A 23,858-nucleotide genomic window follows, 5' to 3' on the forward strand; every position below is an offset into this window, starting at 1 on the left:
AAATAAATAATTGTACATATAATTTAAACTAAATTTTACACGTATTTAGCTTTAAAAAATAATTTTTTAACTTCCAGGTTTCAGGGGTAGTTTTTACCCCTAAAAAATAAAAAGCGCCCTTCGGCATAATATAGATTTTGAATAAGGGGGTATAATTAGTCTAATCCCAAATTTTGGTGCAAATCGATTCAGTTTGAAAAAATTGCAAGGTTTTTCACTTTTATGAGCTTCATTTCCTGGACTAAATCATTTTTAAGAACGAAAGGTGGACATAATTTACTGCACGTATATATATATACGATTTAGCAAATTTATTGGCAATACACGCCGCTATTGGGTGTAATCAATTCGTAAACCTAGGCCAGATTCGGTAATCAACCTGTGCAGCTAAGCGTTGAGATAATTGGGAAAGCGAAAAATTCTGCAGGAGGTATTACTCAAGAGTGGACCGGAATAAGTATATATGACCATTCATTCGTAAAAATGGATATCAACACTTCTCACTATTTCCCCTAAATTTAGAAACAATTCTTTTGTCATCCCGGGATGTCACGCATGCATGCCACACCAATCAGGCCAGTAATATTTGACCTCAGATCCGCCGGTGGTACCTACACAGCCTCAATATGTGTTCATGCCGGGATTTTAAACACTTAGGTACCGTGCTAAATATGTCAGGCGTTAACTATCAATCAAGCCTTTTATCTTGCGCATCGTGATATTTATTTTCCGCAAAGTTAACAACCGCCTAAATAATTTGCAACGTCTTCCGTGCGCGATTTACGGTTGGCCATAATTGAAGCACGAAAAAGGTAGTCGTTAAAAGGGTCGTCGCCCTCATTCGTCTATTGATCATCAATTTATCTATGAGCTACTTAACTACTAAGGCGTGGACCTCAAAGAACTGCCATCGCCGACTTGCGTTTATAAAATTTCTATTTACTCAGCAAGGGGTATAGCAGCAGTCAGTGCATTTTACGGAAGCAATGAATATAATAAATGGCTCATTACTGTTACAAAAAGCGGTGCCTTTGTACTCGGCAATGCAAGCACACCCAATACCATATTACGCAAGCTAGCGAAAAATACCAAAATGCCATACTATATGCAAATGGCAAGTGTTTATAACTACTGTATGCAAACACAAATGATACTATAAGTGTGGTTTTTAAAAGGGTAAGACTTTTACGAGGGTGAAATGAACTACGCAGGAATAGACACTAATGCTACCGAATCGCTGCATTGGTTTGATACCGTCAGCACTGCAACCACTTTCTTTGCCACTCAAATTGATTTAACCTTTTGCTGTTGTTTTATCTGTCGTTTATGACAAAATGGGATATTGCTCTAGTTCATCTCCATCATGCAGTTAAAGCTATTCTTTCATTTGGGTCAGGGATCGGATGGAGGAGAGGCACGTGAGTTGGGCCTCCGTCAAAGCAATGCAGCGCAGTGCTCAAAAGCGCACTCACGGATCTGGCTGGGCTCCTCGACGGCGGTGGTCATGGCCGAGCAAGGGTCGGCCTTCCCGGCCCCCGACAGCCCCGGCACGCGCCGTCTCTCGGCGGTGGGAGGCGGCGGCGCGCCCCCCGAGCCGCACCCGCTGCCTCCCAGTTCTCGCCGCCGGCGTCTCCGCTCCCCGGCAGGCCTGCGTGCCGCGCCGCCCGCGGACCAGGGCCACCAGGACCACCACGCCACTGGTGGGCGCGGCGCCTCCGGAGGGTGCCGCCGGCCGAGCGCCGCAGAGAGCCGCGCCCGCAAAGCCACACTCCCGGCGCTGGCGGCGCGGGCGAAGCGCGCTGCGGCACCCCCCTCTGCAGGTTCAGCGCTGGCGTTGCCTATGAGGGAGGGGTCGCTGTTCACTCTATGGCGAGAGGGTCGTATGCTGATGGCAAGGAAACTCACTCACTTAAAGACACGGGGCTTCAGGAACAGAGGGCTGTCGATCAGCGTCGGTGTTCCTGCACGGGGACGGACTGCTGGGATTGTATTCTAGGGGCTCACTCGCTTCATTTATTCTACAGGTAAACACGCCACGTTAAAGATCACCAAAACAGATCGCGTCTATCCTTCCGAAACTTCCCCTCGCTCGTATTTGAAGGTACGAAGCGATGGCCGTGTAAGTGAAGACTCCTTCGTCGATATTTCGTGGTATATAAGGGGTGCGGCGCAAGAGAACGACTAAACACGGACGCAATCTCCAGGGCACGCCGACACCAACGCCATGTCCGACAACTCCGGCGTCCCGACACCGATTGCCAGACACGGTGGAAAGAAAGCCGCCGCCCCTCCTTTCCCCCCTCTTCCCCTCCACATTGCCCCCCCTACTACCCCTCCCCTGCACACCAACACACGCGCTGGTCGTGAAGCAGCCCTTCCACTCCCCTTTCTCATTCCCGGGATGAAAAAATAAGCGAATGAAAAAACGGTTCCTTCGTCCATGCTTACGGTTCTCTCGACAGCAGAGACACACACACTCATTTCAAAAGCCTCCACACTTATCCCAGCATCAAGATTTTAATCATTATCAAATAGTTATATCGAGAAACCTTAATTACGATTATTTTTAGATTTGCGTGGCGGTTTTTGATTAAGTTTTGTGCATTGCTTCAGGTTTGATTTCGTTATGCGCTCACCATGATCAAATACATCTTCGCCAAACGGGTCGTTTTCCACCCATTCATAGAAAAAATATTTTTTGGCAGTGCATCACATTAGCAAAATATGGTTGCATAGACAATGTTGAAGAAAGATACATGGAGGGATTCGTACCATTTAAATGGGCGCCTCTGGTGTGCACGCATACATTCCGGATGGAAAAACGGAGCAGTTCCCGTCGCACTAAATGGAGAACTTGCACAATTTTTTATAACCAGATGAATCGGAAGACCACTATCTAAAATGGATGTGGTAAACATTTCACAGGAGCCCTGCGGTTTTTTACTGAGATATCACTATTTAAAAATAATTCTTTCTCGGCCGCCTGAAAACTCTGCGTCATGGGGCAATGGACGCGTGACGTCACGGAACGGTATCGCTAGAGACTATTGTTTATATTTTGACAAGAAAGTAAGTGGATGCTAATGATGGAACGGCATTTAGAGTAAATTATTGCTTTTGCTTCTTAATTAGTGATTTTCACTAATCTTAATTGATTATTTCATTCAAGCACAACAAGCATAATGGATGTAAACGAGAAAAAAGAGAGAAAGGTTTACAAATCTTTTGTCGTGCCCTGTTGCTCAAATACCTCAAATTCCACGCCGAAGGAGGTTTTCATTTATGTTCCGAAAGATTCGAAGAAGAGATTGTAATGGTTGAGAGCCTGCAGAAGAGACGTAGATTCTCTCTCGAAATTATCAACAGCTTTATGTTGTGAGGATCATTTCAACGTAAGTGCCAGTAAGGTTGCAAATCTTATTTTTGTGAGTTAAAAACGATTGAATTGAGCCAAAGGATGCTATTGCCACGAAATACAAATTGGAAAGTTACAAACAAGGAAAAACTTATTTCTGAACGGAAAAAGTGTTATTATATTTCAAGATAAGTATTACGATATTATAAGATTTTTCTACCGTTTTGATGGAGACTTTTGCGGGGTAGTGCAGCATGCGCAGCAAGGTTTTCGGGTTCACCACCACATCGTTTCATCTTCATGACGACAGTTTCGCCGGCAGCTGGCAGAAGTTCGAACTTCGAACCTGAAGATGCCAGCTGCAACGCCGGCGAAACTGTCGTCATGAAGATGAAACGACGAGGAGGTCAACCCGAAAACCTTGCTGCGCATTTTTCTACCGGTTAAAGTACGTTTACATAGAGCTTTGATACTTGCATTTTTCAATTCATACATGTAGATAATTCATGAAAAACCTATTCTCTCTCTCAATTAGTTCATGATTTGTCTGTTTCACGTTTTTATCATCAGTTGCAGGAAGATATGGAAAACTGGTGTCAATATACCATGATTGGAGGGCCAATTAAAATTAAGCCAAATGGAAGACATAGATAGGAAGGTAGCTCATAGTACTCCTTAAAGACCACTGGCAGTGAAGAGATTACATGCAGAATTAATTTCAGTAGCATTGGTCACAGGTTCCAGAGGCAATGAAGCTGACAAACTATGTGAATTTGAAGCTGAGTCAGAGGATGACCGGGAGAGTAGTTCATGTATTTCCTCTCAAGTGACAGCAAGTGTTGGGGTTCAAGTACGCACTAAATTCAGGAGCAAACAAACGCAAATAAGGACATGTGTTTCTGATAGGGCCACATCACCAAAAAAAATAAAATATGTAAATACCCAGACATCCCCCATTCAAAGTTTGAGGAGAAGGAAAGTCAGTGAAACTTGTGAGGAGTCGAGCTCTGAGGAGGATGTGAGTGAAGAAGATGAGTACAGTTTTTCTGATAATTCATCTAATGACTCAGAAGCTGAATTTCTTAATGAAAATGACTCATTTGAAAGAAAGCAAGTAGTAATTGCACGACTAAATTTAATTAATAGAAACCGTGAGCTATGCATGGGTGTACCTGAAAACTGTACCTTCATTCTGGGCACTCTTCAGGGAAACACAAATTTACTTATGCCCATGATCATGATAACTCTAAAAAAGATTAGACTTGATGAATGTTTTACTATTCTCTCTGATGACTTTGGCATATCATCCAGCACAGCCAGTAGGGTGTTTCATGATGCTGTTCCAAAAATATCCCAATGTATGAAACAGCTCATTATGTGGCCTGCCAAGAAAAAGATATTAGAGTTACTGCCCATACCATTTCGATCAAGGTATAGCCATGTGCAATCAATAATTGATTGCTTAGAAGTAGAGATAGAAAAACCATCTGATCCTGTTAAACAAGCTTTAACATGGTCGGAATACAAGTCTGCAAATACTCTGAAGTACTTGGTGTCTAGCACACCTGATGGATTGATAAATTACATATCTAAGGACTTTGGAAGTCGGATATCTGATTCACTGCTTGTAGAGCAATGTGATTACTTTAAATACTTGCCTTCTCATTGTGTTGTGATGGCTGATCGGGGTTTCAAACACAATGATAGGTTTCTTGGCACAAAAGGCTGCACATTAATTCGACCCCCCACTGATAAGTCTGAAGTTAAGAGCACCAAAAAGGAAGTAATGGAGGCGAAAAAAATTGCCAGCTTGAGGATTCATGTTGAGCGAGTTATCAGACGCATTAGGGAATTTAAAATGTTAGTTCTTTATGCCTGTATCGATCACAATCTTATCACCTTGATGGATGATGTTATTATTATATCTTGTGGCTTAATTAATCTTCAGGCTCCATTGATAAAGCAGCATCCTTGAAAAAATTCCGACAGTGAAAGGGAGTGCAAAATAAATTTATAACAAAAATATAACAAGAAGGATATGGGGCCAGTTCAGGGGTAACTAAAAAAACTAATCATGTTTACAACTGTTGAAAAGAATAGGAAACATATTTTTTCCCAAAACCTTGTGGCGGCAGCCATAACATACATTACAAAATCGTGGTCGTACTCAATCCATAGACAAGAAATATTCTTTGTCTTTTCAAAATCAGGAGCAGCAACACAAAGTGCAGCCCTGTTTTTCTTTGAGAAATACATTTGGAGTTGCATCTGTGCCATACACCTATTGACTGGTTTGTTTTCTTTGATGTCATTTTTGATTGTGTCCACTTTGGTGGGACATTTCACTTCCAAAATGAAGTCAGGACCAACTACATCTGGGGAAGCTCCCATTTTGGGAACTTCACTGCAGAGTATTAGCCCTGTCTTCATCAGCCTAAACCCAAGCTTCTTCTCCATGGTTGTTATTACTTGGGCCTCAAGGGAAGAACCCGTCCTAATAGCCTTTGTTGGCCTTATTGTAATGGCTCCCACCACCCTTTCTACTAATATGCCATTATCAGTTGCACAATGGGCTGCTTCATGCACCTTTGAGGCACTTATACGCATGTAGCGTAGCTCGTGCCAAAGTGGAGTTTCACTCAGCCTTATGGTGGAAGCAGCAGCTTCATTAATCAGCCTTTGGGGCATATTATCTCTTGCGAAGGCCATGAATTTTTTTGCAGCTAATCTCCCGTTTTCCGAAACCTCTGCATTAGACCATGCGGGCTTAAACTATTTGCATCATTACTTTCACTTTGAAAGTATCTTGACAACTGATTTTCAACTTGAAACTTCTTTCCCTGAGCAACAATTTCATCCAAGAATGTATTATCATTTGTCACCACATCTCTTTCCTTCTTTCTTGTCCTCCCCAGTTCTGACGTGAGTTGGTCGAATTTCAGTGAGGGAGGATCCCGCCAGATCTCTTTCTGAGGTGATCAACTTTCTGCTGTTCCCAACACTCGCCACCTCTGAACGCTACCAATAACATTTTACCTCGCTTGTGGCTTTTTCTTCACTCCGTCTGTGCGCCCGCGTCGCCGCCGAATGGTTAGAGAGACTCCTTCGTTACACGTTTGTGACATTGAAAACTTAAAGTTAGACAACTGCAAGATGAGATAATTAAAGTCATACGTACCGAATGAAACTAATGTTTCCGTCGACGAATCGATGTGTCATTATTTCGGCCGACATGGATGCAATCAGTCCATCCGCGTTAAGCTGATCCGTTTCGGATATAAGGCCTTCACACAGATTTACATCACGATCGCCGATGCTTGGGGTTTTCTGAGAGCTCTCTTGGTTCAGGTCTGGGTGAATCAAAGGTATACCAGTTTGTAGATCTATTACAGAAAATTCTCCCCGGCATATTCTTTTCTTTCATTTTTGAATATTTCTTTACGAGTGCTAAGCTTATGTCAGAAAATCAACGGAGAAAAGTAAAAGCAAGATGAGGAAAACATCAAGGGGAAGGATAATAATTGGTTTTAATTATTTTTTTCGGATATTAATTTAGTTTTTTCATAAGGGCATTTTCACGCCATTGAAAGGGGATATGTGCCGAAAGGGTCGTTAACGACCCATTCCGTTTTTCCTAAAGTAGAGGTCTTAGAATTTAAAAAAAGTATTTTTCCGATAATCTGGATAAAGAACTGAAACAGAAAAAGCAAAAATTAACAGTTTTTTTTGCAAAAAGAAAGGTTCTCGGCATAAATGGGCTTAGCGAAGATTCACTGAAATGCAATTGTGGCTTTAGAATTTCCCAATATTTTCTTGCCAATATCCTTAAACATCACTTGGACAACTCCCAAATCGAAGTTTTTAAGTGCTTAATTCTGTATAATTCATTTCATTTGTCTCGACCCTGAAAAAGGAAGGTGAAGGACCCTTATCATTTACTGCAATAGTACAAAATAACTGTGAGCGAGAGAACTTAATCTGTCTAAGTCATGATCATACGCCAGAATTTTGCGAACGGAGTTCCGAATACGTCATCCGTACCAATAATGGATGGATAGATACTCCATAGCTTTAACCTTTTTCCAGAGAGTGGCAAAATTATTGGTTGTCATATCAATCCCAGGAAGAATGAAATTGGTTAACACTATCATAATAATCCATATGAACGACAGCTGTTTCGTTTAATCTTAAATTACGAAGGATTTAAAGAAATAACTACAAAGATATTTAATTTCCACAATTATGGAATATGATAAATATTTAATATTCCTTTTGATGAACACGTTATGTCAGGTGGTTGAAGATATGTGGATAAGAGATAGGTATATCAAGCGTTAATGCTGATGTTTGTACTTATCAACGTAAAGTGTCCCATCTACTTTCATGATAATCGCAAATAAACAGCAATTTCAACTCATCAAAAAGATTGATTGGAAAAACAAAGGCGTATGGAAGATAAGCATACGCAACTTCTGACAGGATGTGGAATACCTTACTGAAGGAAACAATGTCCTCTGTAAATAGAAATCTATAATGTGATGGCATTGTCTGCTGACCCAAGACAGACTGAGTCGTTGGAAACTCTTTTCGTTCTCCATGTTCCGGTGGTCTCGATGCTGTTCCATTTCTGAGCAATGTTTCGGATGTGAATTTGATCACTTTTCTTCTTTTGAAGTTCCTGAGTCTCTGACGTCGAAATTCCGCTCCATTAGACTGCGATCGGATGCTCCGAGAGTGAATGGGCCACGACTAAGAAGTACTAATCCGAAAATGACATTCGGAGGAATGCTATGGCCCTCTGGGTACAGTTCTCTTGAAAATTTGTGCCACTGCGCATTTGAGGAAGTGTCGTGGGTGAAAATGGCCGCTTCCGCTTGGGACTCGAGTGCGCTTGTCTCGGTCGGAAACACTTCGCCGCTCCCACTTGGCTTATTCTGTGCTTTGGGCCAACGTTGAAATAGATTTATCTCCACTTTGTAGGACACTCACTAAAGTGTCAGCATTTTAATTTTATGCATTTATAAGAATTTTCAGTGTCGATTCTGGGAACTTGTCAAGGGCGGGGGGTGCAGGCTAAAGTCTTATGAGGACGTGAGTACCGCAAGGAAACCAAGAGTCTGTGAAATAAAATGTGAAGTTCTCTTCGTCATGGCATAATCAATGATGTGATGCAACAAAGTAAAGATAATCCAATTACTGTTAACTATATCATCTTCGGTAATTTTTACTGGCAATGCATGAATTTTTAAAGAGCAATTTTTGCATGTAATGTATTACAAAGCTCGCGCGAGTAATCGTCACATTTGGGCAATCGTTGAATTTTAGTAATCAAAAGTGAAATATTGGATTCCACTTGCATTGATCGAACGGCAGTTCCAACTACATTCACCTCATCCACAGTTGCAATTTTTGGATAGAACATATTAATAATTTATGCCGCAAGTGCCTAAATCAAAAATGTTAATTATTTTTTTATTCTATGACAACAAGCAATCATTAAAATGCTTGTTTGCATGTTGGTACTCCCTGCGTGAGAAAATATTAACATCCAATTCATCATGTACCTATGTACCTGAGCTAAATGGATAGTAACTGTGGTCGTAATCATACTGATTAATTTTTCAAAGAATAATATTTAATTGCAATTGACAACAAATTTAAAAGAGTAATTGAGCCCGATGAGATATTTTCAATAATTTTCCCGTCTCGGATTTTATTCATAAGTGTTCGCCAAGCAAACCATCAAAATCATCAAACTTTCAAAACTACTGGAAGCCATTTAACTGGTGCGCCGCTTTGCCCTTTCCATTTCCCATCATAATCATCATCCGGATGTTTGGGCTTCATTGCTCTCCTCAGCTTGTAGTTTCTCCGCAGACCGCACCTGGTTCACACGTCTCCTTTTATGGCTCTCCTCGTGCGGACGGCAAAAAATGTAGACACAATAGTGGGCTCGCGTCCGCTCATCAGATAAACCGAAATAGCAATTGATTACTTGAATGGAAGAGAAAGATAAGCTAAAAGGGTCATTAATTGATCATGCAGCCATTCTATTTTTTTCTCTTGATGTTAGAGAAGGACAAATTTGCCGCTCATTTTTCAAGAGTTGGTGACGTCATTTGTTACATTTTATCGTTCGGGGAGAAATTTTTAATGAAGGATGGGAATCACTCAGAGAACGGTCGACGATATCAACGAACGGCGCGAGGCCGATGGGAGTGGCTGCGTCAGGAAGGGATCGAACCGCTCCACAGTGGGCTGAAATCGAAAAAAGCTGGACAAAAGTCCAAAATCACGTTTTTTGAGATAGAGACTTCAAACTTGGCGTAAATACTTATAAATGATTATCAACTATAGATGTATGTGCCATTTTACATCAATACGATCCGTTACTGAGATACAGTGGGCCAAACATGACCAACTTTTTCAAAACACGCGCGGTCTCGTTTTTCTTCAGAAACCTTTGAATTTAAGCAGGTGGTGTTGCGTTGGCATGGTTTTTATGGAATAAAAAACGCAATATTCCTTTGACTTAATGCTTTGCCTATACTTTCCATGAATTTTGAAGATTTTGGTTCACATTTGACTGGTTTTACAACGCAAAATGGCGGACCCGTTTTTCACGTGATATTTGACATAAAGTAGACATTATCTGTCGTTTACGAAATATATAACTCGAGAAACTCACATCACGGTGTAAAGTAGAGATTACTCAAGAATTCTAAGCAGAAATCTTGGAAAAAAGTCTGCGACGAAGGAAATGAGAGCGATTTTTCGATCGCGAGTCAAGGCTGAGCTACACGCCGCGGGACCCTGAGGCTCGGTAACTGAGGTCGATGTTTCAAGTTTTTTGAAACTTTATTCTTGAAAATCGTCATTTTAAGCACAGAACCTAGTCATTAATGACCTAAAACACTATACTGATGACATTAGCAAGGATTATGGATCGACCGAATTGACCATTTAACGCGTTACTCGAGTGGAAATGCTTGGGATTGGATATTTGTCGGAACCATTCCACGAATAAGAAATATGCTTCCGGTATTGAAGTAGGGTTAAAAGATTGAGTTGGTGTACTAAAGAGTGAGAAAACAGACTGTTTTCGCGAAATGCAACTACCGTTACCCTTTTCTATTTAGACCCTCGCCGAGGTGGGTCGCGCGCAAAGGGGCGTTTTATGACAGCGTACAGCCTTTGAAGGTATTTAACAGATTCTTCCTCAAGTGTTTTTCTCTTTTCTCTACAGAAATAGACATATAAAAAATAATAATAATAAAATGTCTAAAAATATTAAAAATAGATAATAAAAAAAACAAAACAAAGTCCAAATAAAAAAAATAATTATTGTCATAAATAAATGTGCTCTTTATCTATGTAAAAAAATTCTGTTATTTAATTAAGCCATCTGTTTAGTATGTAAGCTTCTGTTAACGCAAACACTCACGAACTCAAACAACACAAACGAATGCGCAAAAGAAATATTCTACTGTAATCTGGCTGGTTGTGGTGAACATGGTTTACCGGTACGGCTATGAACGCGCCTAGCGGCGCGCAAAATAATGTGTATCCGTTCAAAAAAATGTTGTTTGTGTGGAAGTAGGAATTTTAGAAGTTTCGTAGTAGTATGTAAATATTATTTTTTAATTTTTTGCTCATTGAGTTGTTGAGATTTTTTGTTGACAATTATCACTCTAATTTTTTTAAATTTTTTTTCCATTGCACAATGGGACTGCTTGTCCATTGAGTTTATTTTTTTAAGTGTGCATAGTTAAAAATATATATTTTTTTTTGACATGATGAGCAAAATAGAAATTTTTTCAGTATATATACAGTCCATCCGAGGACAGGTGTAACCTGATTGGCTCTGGCGTGTTGTGCTTTTCCCGCCATTTTTGTTGTATATAATGGACCTTAATACTGCACCGGCAGGGCATTGGCTGTTAGGCAGGCAATTGCCTCACTATGCTCTAAATCCTCACCTCTCTCTCATAATCACAGAGTGAGACTGTACACCTCAACAATCCGACCAGTCCTTCTGTACGGCTGCGAGATATTTGCTATATCCAAAAATATAAGAGACAAGCTGGAAGTTTTCCAAAACAAAACCCTACGCCAACTCCTCCACCAATCCAGGTTGGTCAGAATGTCCGACGTACGATCCAAACATAGCCTTCCCGCCATTAACACATTCATCACCAAATTAGCGATTAACTTTAAGTCCAGACTCGGGGCAACTAAATACACATCAATCACTAACATATGGGATTATGATCCAACTATCCCCACCACATACAAACTGCCTCAACAAATCACTCGTCTATGAGTCTTTCCTATGTCTTTCTCTCTTGTAGAATAGTCTCCCACTGTAATAAGATATTCAAGGTATCCTATATAACTTTCTACGTTCAATCCAAATTAAAGAAAATAATGATGATGATGAAAAGAAAAAAAAATATAAAGAAAAAATCGTGGAAAAAAAATACAAAAGATTGGAAAAGATAAATAAAAATATATAAATAAATAAAAATAGTAACAAAAAATAATAAACAATATACAAAAAAGATATTAAAAAAAAAATATATATATATTTTAAAAAAAATTTATCAAATTAAAAATATGAATATGTAAAAATCTTCATTAGTTATAAGTTTCAGCTCACACAAACAAAACACCACCCCCACAACACAGACAATTGCGCACCATATATATTCAATGTAATCTGGCTGGTTAGGGTGAAGGAATTCACCGGGACAGCGCCTTCGGCGCGTTATTTAATGAATGAGAGGTCTCCAAACATTGCTGAAAATAAATAATTTTTACTCTCCCAACTGCTAGTTATTCATTCGCGATAAATTGTCCAGGCTACAGGGCTAAACATAAAACTAATACAGACTTTTATCCATTACAAATTACACTGCCTTAATTATTCTCATGTCTATGTGTCTTTCCTATGTCTTACCTCCTTCCAATCACAGGTATGAACGGTTTTTTTTAATTTTGGTACCTTTTACCTGCATCTGGATTTCCAAATGTGATGGAAATAATAACTTATTTTAAATCCATAAAAATATATTGAAAAGAATTTAAAAAAACTAAAATGGACCATTTAATGCATTCCTTATAATGCAAAATAAAAATTAAATTGCTTTTCTTTTTCACAGTACAATCACTATCACTGACAACAGAACATATGCGCCATTTATTTCATTCTCTTTTGTAAACTGGCTGGTTGTGGTGAGTTTGTACTGACCGTTAGAGCACTGTAAACGCGCCTTCGTCGCGACCAATAATGATCTGCCGGTCTCCAAACATTGCTGATTTGGAAGCCCGTGTCTCTGTTGAAGTTGTTGCGGTTGTTGGGGATCTGAACGGCTTCCTTGACGAGGCGGTCCCAGTAGCCATGTGCCCGGCATAGCAGTTTCGTCTCCTTCCATTGTATGGCATGTCCTCACTGATGCCATGCTCCGCCACTGCAGACTTTTGCGGTTGGGCCAGCCGTAAGTACCTCTGATGTTCCTTCGTCCTAGTTTCGATGGTCCAACTGGTCTCTCCAATATATGTCTTACCGCACTCGCATGGGACTTCGTAAACTCCTGGCGTCTTCAGTCCGAGGGGATCCTTCACTCTCACTAGTAGATCCCTGAGCTTTTGAGGTGGTAGATGGATTATTTTAATATTATATCAGCCTAGAATGCGTTGTATCTTTCCGGATATTGTGGAGACATAGGGAAGGAAAGGTGTTTTCGGTCGGTTCTTCTTGCGGCTCCTTTGTGCCGACAATGGGTTTGTTAAAGGTCCTTTTCAGGGCCATAGAAATCATATATTTGTAAGATTTCACTTTTTCCCGGCGTATGATGGCGGTGAATTCTATTCGGGTCTCCATCCGAGAAGAATTCACCGATATCTGATATTTGCTATAGCCATTTTTCCGAAACGTCATCTTCAGGTGCTTTATTTCGTTCTGAATGCTCTCGTTATCGGGGATGTTCTTCGCTCTGTGGAATAGAGTAGCCAACACAGCTTCTTTCGGTGATGGGTGGTGATGACTCTGATTGTTGAGATATAGGTCGGTGTGAGTCGCTTTCCTGTATATGCTGTGTCCCAGGCTTCCATCTTTCTTCTTCCGGATTAAAATGTCGAGGAACGGGAGTTGGCCATATACCTCTTTTTCAATGGTAACTTTTATGTTGGGATGTTGACTATTCATGTGGGCGAAGAACAGTTCGAGGGCGTCTTTTCCGTGTGGCCAGATCAGGAGACGAAACTGCTATGCCGGGCACATGACTACTGGGACAGCCTTGACAAGGAAACCATTCAGATCCGCATCAACCGCAACAACTTCAACAGAGACACGGGCTTCCAAATCATCAGAAGTCCATTATATACAACAAAAATGGCGGGAAAACCACAACACGCCTGAACCAATCAGGTTACACCAGACCTCGGATGGAGTGTATATATACTGAAAAAATGTCAAAGAACGGCATGCGTGCCTATATATACCAGTGAATTTTTAGAGTGTTTCGCGTCCGACGGAAAATTCAACCGTAGCCGCCTGCTGTACGCCCTGCAACGCACTGCTGGTCACCCGGTGTGGTGGCCAAGCAGCCTGACACGGCGTCGAACCCGGATCCACTCACTCCCGGGGCTCAGGACCATGGGTCGCTCTCTGCGCCCCTGGACAAGCGCCCGGGAGGTCCTCCAGACGACAGCCATGACCTGCTGATCCGCGAACTTCTCGGCATTGCAGAGAAGCTACCCGAGGCTGCCAAGGCGGTCCTCAAGAAGACCATTCTACGCATCCAGAAAGCTGCCATGGCACCTGAGAATCCTTCCGCAAGCCCTTCGGCATCCACGTCTGCAGCCATCCCAACGCCGCCTGCCGCGGACATCACCAATCAACCCGCCTCCAGCTCTGCGCCCCCGGAGGCCGCCAGCACGCAGCCATCGGCAGCCAAACAGCAAAGCAACGCCCCGGCCCTGAATACGGTAAGCCATGCCAGCCACTCCAGCCAGTTCACGCATGCGCATTCCCCGTGTCAGAGCCTGGATTTCACCACCTATCATGGCAAACGAAAAACTAAAGCGGTAAAGATAACCCCGATCATTGCCACTAGCAACAGATATACCCTACTTGCCTCTACTAATGATGCTGTAACAGCAACTCCTCAAAATGAAAATGTTAATGATAATGAAAATGTAAATGAAAATGAAAATGTAAATGATTCACAAAATGATTGTAATTCGCATAATACGCAAGGTTCTGTCTCTAATGTCTGCAATACTGCCATCAGCAATGAAGCCAGCACGTCACGCAACGATTCAAATGTTACCCCCTCTGTCCCAAAATCTAAAATTCCCCCAATTATTGTGTCTGACACATCTAAATGGCCTTCTCTGCATGCCAAACTTGTTAAATCGTGTACATCTCCCCCAGTTTCACATGCTACGTCTAAATCATCAGCCATTATTAAGTGTTTCAATACATCTGATTTTGAAATTGCAAAAAAATGTTTGCACGACTTAGAAATTCCATTTAACACATACTGTCTACCGGAAAATCGTCGCCGAGAATTTGCGTTGCGCGGAATACTTCCTTCCGTCGGCGAGGAGCAAATAAAATCTGATCTTCAACGTTTGGGTTTTCCAATTCTTCACTGCAAAAGAATTTTTTCAACAAGGCCCTCAGCCTGGCAACGAGATCAAGGTCACACCTCTGTGCCGAAATATGCCACCCATGTAGTGCAAGTTACAGCAGAAGCATCCATTGATGCCGCTAAATTCATGCAAATAAACTATGTTACAGGACTAAAAGTTACGATCGACAATTTCAAAAAACAAGCAATCCCAGTACAGTGTCACCGCTGTCAAGCAATCGGCCACACTAAAAACTTCTGTTCACATCAGCCGCGCTGTGTTAAATGCGCATAATACCATTTTTCCTCAGAATGTCAGAAAGATTCAGAGTCTCCAGCAAAATGTGCTCTTTGCAATAACGATCACACCGCAAGCTATAAAGGTTGCCCAAAATTCCGCGAAGCTAAAATCGCCATGAACGCCCGGCGCAATGCAAATGCAAATGTAAATAATGCACCTCAGCCACCTACCTTGACTCGCTCCTTCGCCGCCGCAGCCAACCCAGACCAATTCCCTCCTCTCCATTCCGAAAACCAATCTTCCGACCCACAACCCCAACCTTCCGAGTCCAGTGAACTTCTTACGTGGTTCACTGGCATCAGTTCAAAACTTTCCTCTCTCCATTCTCCCATTGAAAAAAAAACCTTCCTTATCACTCAATTGCTACTCCTCACAGCCACGCAATGAATCAACAAACACAAAACACTAACGAGCTTAACGTCATCTCTTGGAACTGCAACGGCGTACGGACTAGAAAACACGAACTCCTCCAGTACGCCGTAGACAACAACATAGACATTCTTCTATTGCAAGAAACTCACTTAAAACCGTCACTCTCTTTTTACTCAAAACATTACTCTGTCTACAGACTGGACCGCAACACGCGTGGCGGTGGAGTAGCAATTTTAGTCCGCAACAACCTCTCCCACTCCCTCCTAAACTCCCCTTCATCGGAAGTTTTCGAAGCTCTTGGTATCTCAATTCACACAAAAGCCGGTCCCTTGAACATTTACACAGTTTATCACATTCCACGCAAACTCATTACCACAGACGAACTTCAGCGCCTGTTTTCCGTCCCTCACGGATTTTTCTTCGGTGACTGGAATGCCAAACACCCTTACTGGAATAGTAACCGAATTGATAAAAACGGTAAAATTTTATATTTCTTTCTCAAAAATAGAAATTTCTTCCCGCTTTCCCCGCTACCACCTACACATTATGCCCCTCGATCTTGTGATGTAATTGACTTTGGAATTTCTTACAACCTCCCCATTAAATTCATTCCCTCAGTAATCTATTCATTTACGTCTGACCATCTTCCTTTAAAATTTTCAATTCCCCTTTCCAGCAAAACCATAATGCCCCCAGAATTTACAGTTACCGACTGGGATAAATTTGTTATTTTACTCAACAACTCCCTATCTTCTCTCCCGCCAATCGCAAATCCCACTCCCGAATCAATTAATCAACAAGCCGATGCCATTACTGCCGAACTGCAAAATGCGAAAACCCGCGCTTCACGCACTTTTACCCCACGCATTCAAAGGAATGATCATTTTTCTCAATCCTTAATTTCACTAATTAAACGCCGCAATGCTGCCCGCAGGGAATGGCAACGTTTTCGTGTCCCTGCAGATGAAAAGCAATATAATAAGCTCGCTAACGCCGTCAAAAAAGAAATTCACCAATTCAGCACCAACCAGTGGGAAAAACATATTGCCAACCTAACTTTAGATAATCACACAGAATCGCAAGACTTCCGCTCCAAACCCATCTGGCGTACCATCAGAGCTTTAAAAAGAACAGAAAAAAATCCATTTCATCCCATCACAGTTAATAATGTACTTATTTTTGATCCTTCTCAAAAAGCGGAGATCCAAGCTGATCACCTTCAAAAAACGACGTCCCTCGATTCTTCCGTTTCTCCGATCGAACCCAAAGTCTCATCTTTTCTTAAAAATCTTCCCTCTTCTTCATCATATACTGAAATTACTGAACCTTCTGAAGTCCGACTCTTACTAAATTCTCTGTCAATCAAAAATGCCCCCGGACTTGACAAAATTACAAACTCCCAACTAAAATTCGCCAGCCGTTCTCAAAATTTTCTCTTACTAATCACTGATCTCTTCAATCACTGCTATTCCCTCCCATTTATTCCTGCTGCCTGGAAGCAAGCCAAGGTTATTCTCCTCCCTAAACCAGGTAAAGACCCCAAAATCCTAGGTAACTGTCGCCCAATCTCTCTTCTCTCCAACTTATCAAAAATTCTGGAAATTATTATCCTTCGCCGTCTCGAAGCTTTTGCTTCAAAACAAAATATCATCAGACCAGATCAGCTTGGCTTTCGCCGCAAAATGTCTGCTCCACATCAAATTCTCCGCCTTGTGGAGAAAATTAGCCATGGTTTCAACCGCTCTCTCACCACAGATGCAGTATTTTTAGACGTTGCCAGAGCATTTGATTGAGTATGGCATCACGGCTTACTTTACAAACTCCAACTCCTCCAATTCCCTCCTTCCGACATTCTATTTATCAAGGAATATCTCAACCACCGACAATTCTGCGTCGCCGAAGGGAAAACATTATCCTCCTTAAGACAAATGGAAGCAGGCGTTCCACAGGGCTCAATATTAAGCCCTCTTCTATTCATAATATACGTAAATGATATGCCGTCTACAAAACACACAACATTACACATGTATGCAGACGACACTGCAATTGCAGCTACATGACGTAAGGGAGACACAAACATAAATAAACTAAACACTCATTTAAAACTGATTCACCACTGGACACAAACATGGAAAATTAACATCAACGCTTCCAAAAGTACTCACATACACTTTTCAAGAAGACAAAAATTCAAACCACAAACATTCACACACATAAACAAATCACGAATACCAAGAGCAACCTCGCATAAATTTCTCGGCGTGATCCTAGACAACAAGTTAACCTTCACCCCGCACTTGCATTATTGCTTACAAAAAGCAACTCTTGCAAGACAGGCAATATATTCTCTATGTTCCACCTCATCGCCGTTACCACATAAATCAAGGGCCAGATTATATGTATCTATTATGCGTCCCACCCTACTATACGGATGCGAAATTTTCGCTAGAAATAAAACCATCCGTAAAAAACTGGAGTTTTTTCAAAACAAATCACTTCGTCTTCTCCTGAATATTTCAAAACGTACTAACATGAATGACGTTCGCTGTGCTTTGCGTATTCCCCCTATCAACGATTTTATAAATTATTTGGTAAAAAACTTTAAATCCAGGCTCGGGGCAACTAATAATACACTGCTTACAGACATCTGGAACTACGATCCAAACGTTCCCACCACATACATACTGCCTTTGCAAATTACTCTTCTATGAGTCTATCCTATGTCTTTCTTTCTTCTAGATTTAAAGTATTGGTTATTACTGTAATAAACTTGTGTCAAATGTTATGTTACTGGACTGCAAAAAAAAAGAAAATATATTAACTAATCTATTCCATCAAAAGAGACAAAACCAGAAAAAAAAAGATAATAAGTCAAAAAGAAAAGAACATATAAAAAATAATAATAATGAAATGTCTAAAAATATTAAAAATAGATAATAAAAAAAACAAAACAAAGTCCAAATAAAAAAAATAATTATTGTCATAAATAAATGTGCTCTTTATCTATGTAAAAAAATTCTGTTATTTAATTAAGCCATCTGTTTAGTATGTAAGCTTCTGTTAACGCAAACACTCACGAACTCAAACAACACAAACAAATGCGCAAAAGAAATATTCTACTGTAATCTGGCTGGTTGTGGTGAACATGGTTTACCGGTAGGGCTATGAACGCGCCTAGCGGCGCGCAAAATAATGTCTGTCCAAAGAACGGCATGATTCTCTCCCGATTCTCCTGCCTCCCCGGAGTACTATCGTACCATATCGGACTGACATCTCTACGAAGCATCGAAAACTGTTTTGTTCGAAAAACAGTCCAACGCCCGACACACGGGCCAAGCGCCGAGTCATCTACCGCGGACTGCCCTCGGGGTCCCCGCGGATGGAGCCGTCACGGCACCCGGTCAACCGACCAGAGGGGCCAACATACCACCTGTCAACGCAGCAGATGCCGCCATCTAAACGCACCAGATCGCAGCGCACCGTCACTCCCATAATGGCCAACAAGCCCGAAGACGACGACTTCGAAGAGGATAAAAAGAAGGCTGCAGAGCTTATGTCCAAGCTGGAAAAGAGACTGTCACCAGAAGCCTTGAAGTCCTTGCGTGCCGATCCAGGAGTCAACGAACTCTACGAGGCTCTGTCTCTCGACCAACCACAGCAGCCAACGGTCCAGGATGTCGCCGGCTCGTCCCAACCTGCCTGCCCGGCCCAGCCACCCGTCATCGCCCCGGCCAGCAATCCGCCGCCAGCCCCGTCAGCGGACCAGAAAAGGGACAACCCGAGCATCCAGCAGAAGCCCACCAAGGACAATCCTGCCAGCAGAACCACAGATTCGGTGGGTCAATCCTCCTCCTCCAGCCAGTCATTAAGTGCGCATGCCAATTGTAACAGCCTGGACAAATTCCGTGAGGTACCGACACGCCGAAAGGCCATGAATAAAGTCACTAAAGCTCCTACAGTCATTTCAACCAATAATAAATATACTGTCCTTGCAACATTAGCAAATGAAACTCCAGAACATTCAGCTCCAGAAGTTTCCAATCCTGAAAATTCAAATCCAACTGTAGAAAAACCTAAAAAGGTTACAATACCGCCAATCTGCGTAGCCGATACCTCAAAATGGTCAGATTTTTATCCGAAAATTCTGCGCTCTTGCTCATCCCCCCCGTCTCACATGCAACCAGCATAACATCTGCAATAATCAAGTGCTATTCAGTAGCTGATTTTACTGCAGTCAAATCTATCTTAAATGAACTCAATGTCGCGTACAAAACTTACCAACTCTCAGAACACCGCCGCAGAGAATTTGCTTTACGTGGGATATTGCCTTCAATCACTGATGAAGAAGTTCTTTCAGAGTTAAAAGCTAAAGGCTTCCCAGTTCTCTCCGTCAAACGAATCATGTCAACTCGTCCCTCTAAAACTCAAAAAGATAATGGTATCAGTTCAGTAAATTCTTACCCTACTGGTGTCTGCCATATATCCACCGATCCTTCTATTGACCTTCAGTCATTTTTTAATGTTCATCACATTGCCGGTCTAAAAATTTCAATCTCAGATTATAAAAAACCAGCTACTCCCGTCCAATGCCACCGATGCCAAGGCATTGGTCACACGAAAAACCACTGCAACCTTCCCCCTAAGTGTCCGCTGTGGCGAAGACCACATTTTCTCAGCTTGCAAAAAATCTACTCAAGTTCCGGCTAAATGTGCCCTATGCGGGGGCGATCATCCAGCTAGCTATCGCGGATGCATCAAACATAAAGAAGCCAAAGCCGCTTTGGCTGTTAGACGTAAAGCCGCTCAAGCACCTCCCCCCCTCAATAGATCTTACGCCGTCGCTACAAACTCCCAAAATCAAACAGAATTTCCATCCTTAACTAATGATCCTCAATCATCCAATGAAAACAGTGAATTATCCAGCTGGTTCTCAAACATCTCTTCACAACTCGCTTCCCTGCGCACAGTCATTGAAAAAAAAAGCTTTCTCCTAAACCAACTCCTCGCACTCCAATGCCCATAATAGTATAGACGTCCAGGCTGATGGCATTTTTTAACACAATTTCTACAGACAAAATAACACACAAAGCACTACCTATTTTCATCTCTTCTATGAGTCTTTCGTATGTCTTTCTTTTCTTCAATTGTAAGCATTCTAATTTTTTTGACGCAAGCATTAATGTTGATTCCTACCTTTGGGAGCACTAGTCAAGCCCAATTGAAAAGAAAAAAAATAATATTAAAAAATGATAATAACAATTAAAAAAATAATAACTAAAACAAAGATATAAATATTAAAAAAGGGCCTTCTAAAAAAAATAAAACAAAGAAAAAAAAATAATAAAAAAAGATTCAATATTTAGTGCTCAAGCTCTGAATTGTCATTAACTTTAAGTTTCCTGTTTCACATAAACAACATTTCACACTGACAACGATACACATGCGCCATTTTTAATCCACTATTGTCAACCGGCTGGTTGGGGTGAGATTGACTCACCGGTACAGCCCCTGCAGTCGCGCCTCCGGCGCGGACATTTCATGTGAAAAAGAACGGCATTCGAAAGATCCCCTGAGGATGATCAGCAAGTCGCGGATCGAAACGTAGGGAGAAATGGACGACATCAACCGGTGGAAAACCCGAGAAACTTTTCTTAATCCCAGGATTGGTTTGACGCAGCTCTCCACTCAGATCTCCTAGCAGCTAATCTTTTTACACGTACGTAATTCTTCTCTTTCACATCCTTCTTTATTTGTTCCATATATTTTGTTCGAGGTCTTCCATTTCCGTTCTTGCCTTTCACTTGTCCCTCGACAATTGTCTTTATTAGGCCATCATGTCTCAAGATATGGCCTATAAGGTTGAACCGTCTTCTTGCTAAGGTTTTCATGAGGCTTCTTTTCTCTCCTACTCTTCTTAGGACTTCCTTGTTACTAACTCGGTCGATCCATTTGATCATCATCATTCTTCTGTAGCGCCACATTTCGAAGGCCTCTATCCTTGCTTTCTCCGTTGCAGTCATTGTCCATGACTCACTTCCGTATAGGAGCATACTCCAGATGTAGGTTCATATAAATAGTTTCTTTACTGCCATATTTAAGTTTCACGCTGTAAGCAGGTGTCTCTTTTGGTGGAATGCTCTCTTCGCCTGGGCTATTCTGCTGATAATTTCTTTCTTGCTTCTCCCGTCACTAGTTATCTTTCTTCCCAAATAACAGAATTCATCCACCTATATCAGTGTTTGCCTCCCTATTTTAATGTTGGCCTTGACTTCTTCTCTTCTGCTGCATACTAAGATCTTGGTTTTCTTCGTGCTTATTTTCTGTTGATATTTACCCAGTACCCGACCCATATTAACCAGAATATTTTTCAAATCGATCTCTGTTTCTGCTATAACGGCTATGTCATCGGCAAATCTTAGCATGCTAATTTGTTCTCCATGGATATTCACTCCCAATGCCTTTTCTTTGATTTCATTAATGGCTTTCTCAATGTAAACGTTGAAAATTACGGGTGACAATGCACAGCCTTTTCGCACTCCTTTCCTAGTTCTTGCTTCTTCACAGCCGGGCCCTGATTTTATCACCGCTACTTGGTTTTTGTATAAACTGTGAATGATTCTGCTGTCATTGTAAATAACCCCAATTTCCTTTAGGATTCCAAGCATTGTGCTCCAATCCACGTTGTCAAATGCTTTCTCTAAGTCCACAAACGCAACGAATGTTGGCTTGTTCTTTACCATTCCCTTTTTTATGAACAGTCTTAGGGCCAATATTGCTTCCCTTGTGCCTTTGTTTTTTCTGAATCCAAATTGGTCCTCATCCGAGAGCTCTTCCGCTCTTCGTTCTATTCTTCTATAGATGATCCTTGTCAGTATCTTCGACGCATGTGTAATTTGGCTTGTGGTCCTAAAATCTTCGCACTTCTCCGCTCTTTTCTTCTGAGGAATAGGGATTATAATGTTCCTCTCAAAGTCCTTTGGTATCTCACCTGTAGAATACATGTCACTAATGATTTTGTAAAGCTGGTTCAACGTCTTCTACCTGAATTTTTAATTAGTTATGCAGGAATGTCATCAATGCCAGACGCTTTATTTATCCTGAGGTCTCTTACAGCCGCATCAAATTCCGATCTTAAAATTGGGTCTCCCATGTAATAGGCATCGACTTCCCTCTCGTTTTCGATAGCATTCGTTCTGAGGCGACTTCCTTTGTACAAATCTTCCAGATATTCCCTCCATCTCTTCCCTTTTTCTCCGTTTTCAATCATTAGTTCTCCGTTTTGTTTCTAAGGGTATTACATCTTACGCCCCTTTCCTTAACCCTCATATGGATTTACAAAATTAGTTACGTCGTTGGATTCTCGGCGCCGCAGCGGCGCCGCGTCATTTTTTGCTATTATCTTTCAAAGTTAGCCAGAATTTACAAGTTTTCCGATTGATAATGGTAAATACATCTATTATCTTTATTTCTTACCGTGTTTTGCTAGATTTAAACCCTTATTGTATAAGTTATAACAAAAAATCTTGAACGCTGCATTCTTTTCCATTTCTTGCCGTAATGCTCTTTATTTCAGTTCCCTTTGTTTGTTATTTTTGAATGAAAGTTTTAATTTCATGTGTTATTGTTGTTTGAAATATTTTTCTGATATGCAGAACTCGACAAACTCCGCTTTTTAATGTTTATATTGTTTATAATTTTATGTATCTAAATACTAAAAATGATGACCGAATAAAATTCGTTTATGCCCATATTACATAATTTTGCTTCACTACGTCCACCCATTTGTTATATCTTTGCAGTGTATATAGAAGGATAAGTTATTATACGTTAATAATGGAACAGATGTAGGTTAAGTGAGAAGAGACGAGTGTTACTTTCGTGATTTTTACTAGATTCTGGCGATCAAGACAAATCTTACGAATATTCTGGGAGCTTATGTCCTGCATTAAAAAAATCAAGTCTTATGGGATTTGAAATATAAATAATATGGGATGACAAGCGACGTGTCAAAGAACCCTACGCTTCTTTGGAGTTGAAGCTAGAAGAGTCGGTACTCTTTTCCTACCACGGAGCCCTATTCCCCCACTGGGGACGTGTAGCCCAAGGAAAAGGTTTCCTTAGATATGGACGGGTAAATGTTTTGCGTGGGAGTGCATCAGATTAGGTTTTACTCCTGGATTGGTGGGAAATCCAA

General features: G+C 41.3%; 1 protein-coding gene across 1 annotated transcript; it reads left to right on the forward strand.

Moving 5' to 3' along the window:
• The first annotated feature begins 1,363 nt into the window (after positions 1-1,363).
• LOC124155303 (protein bangles and beads-like) lies at positions 1,364-19,853 on the forward strand. Its single transcript, XM_046529019.1, has 3 exons — positions 1,364-1,987; positions 13,907-14,344; positions 18,948-19,853. The coding sequence occupies exons 1-3, from the start codon at positions 1,364-1,366 to the stop codon at positions 19,851-19,853; spliced, it is 1,968 nt and encodes a 655-aa protein (XP_046384975.1).
• Positions 19,854-23,858: the final 4,005 nt, after the last annotated feature.

The sequence above is a fragment of the Ischnura elegans genome, chromosome 3 (assembly GCF_921293095.1).
Source record: "Ischnura elegans chromosome 3, ioIscEleg1.1, whole genome shotgun sequence".
Taxonomy (NCBI): domain Eukaryota; kingdom Metazoa; phylum Arthropoda; class Insecta; order Odonata; family Coenagrionidae; genus Ischnura; species Ischnura elegans.

Coding starts and splice junctions, on each gene's coding strand:
- LOC124155303 (XM_046529019.1), top strand. CDS start 1,364: ATGCAGTTAAAGCTATTCTTTCATTTGGGTCAGGGATCGGATGGAGGA. Junction 1,988..13,906: donor GGGGACGGACTGCTGGGATT/GTATTCTAGGGG, acceptor ATTCAACCGTAG/CCGCCTGCTGTACGCCCTGC. Junction 14,345..18,947: donor ACGCCCCGGCCCTGAATACG/GTAAGCCATGCC, acceptor ATCTCTACGAAG/CATCGAAAACTGTTTTGTTC.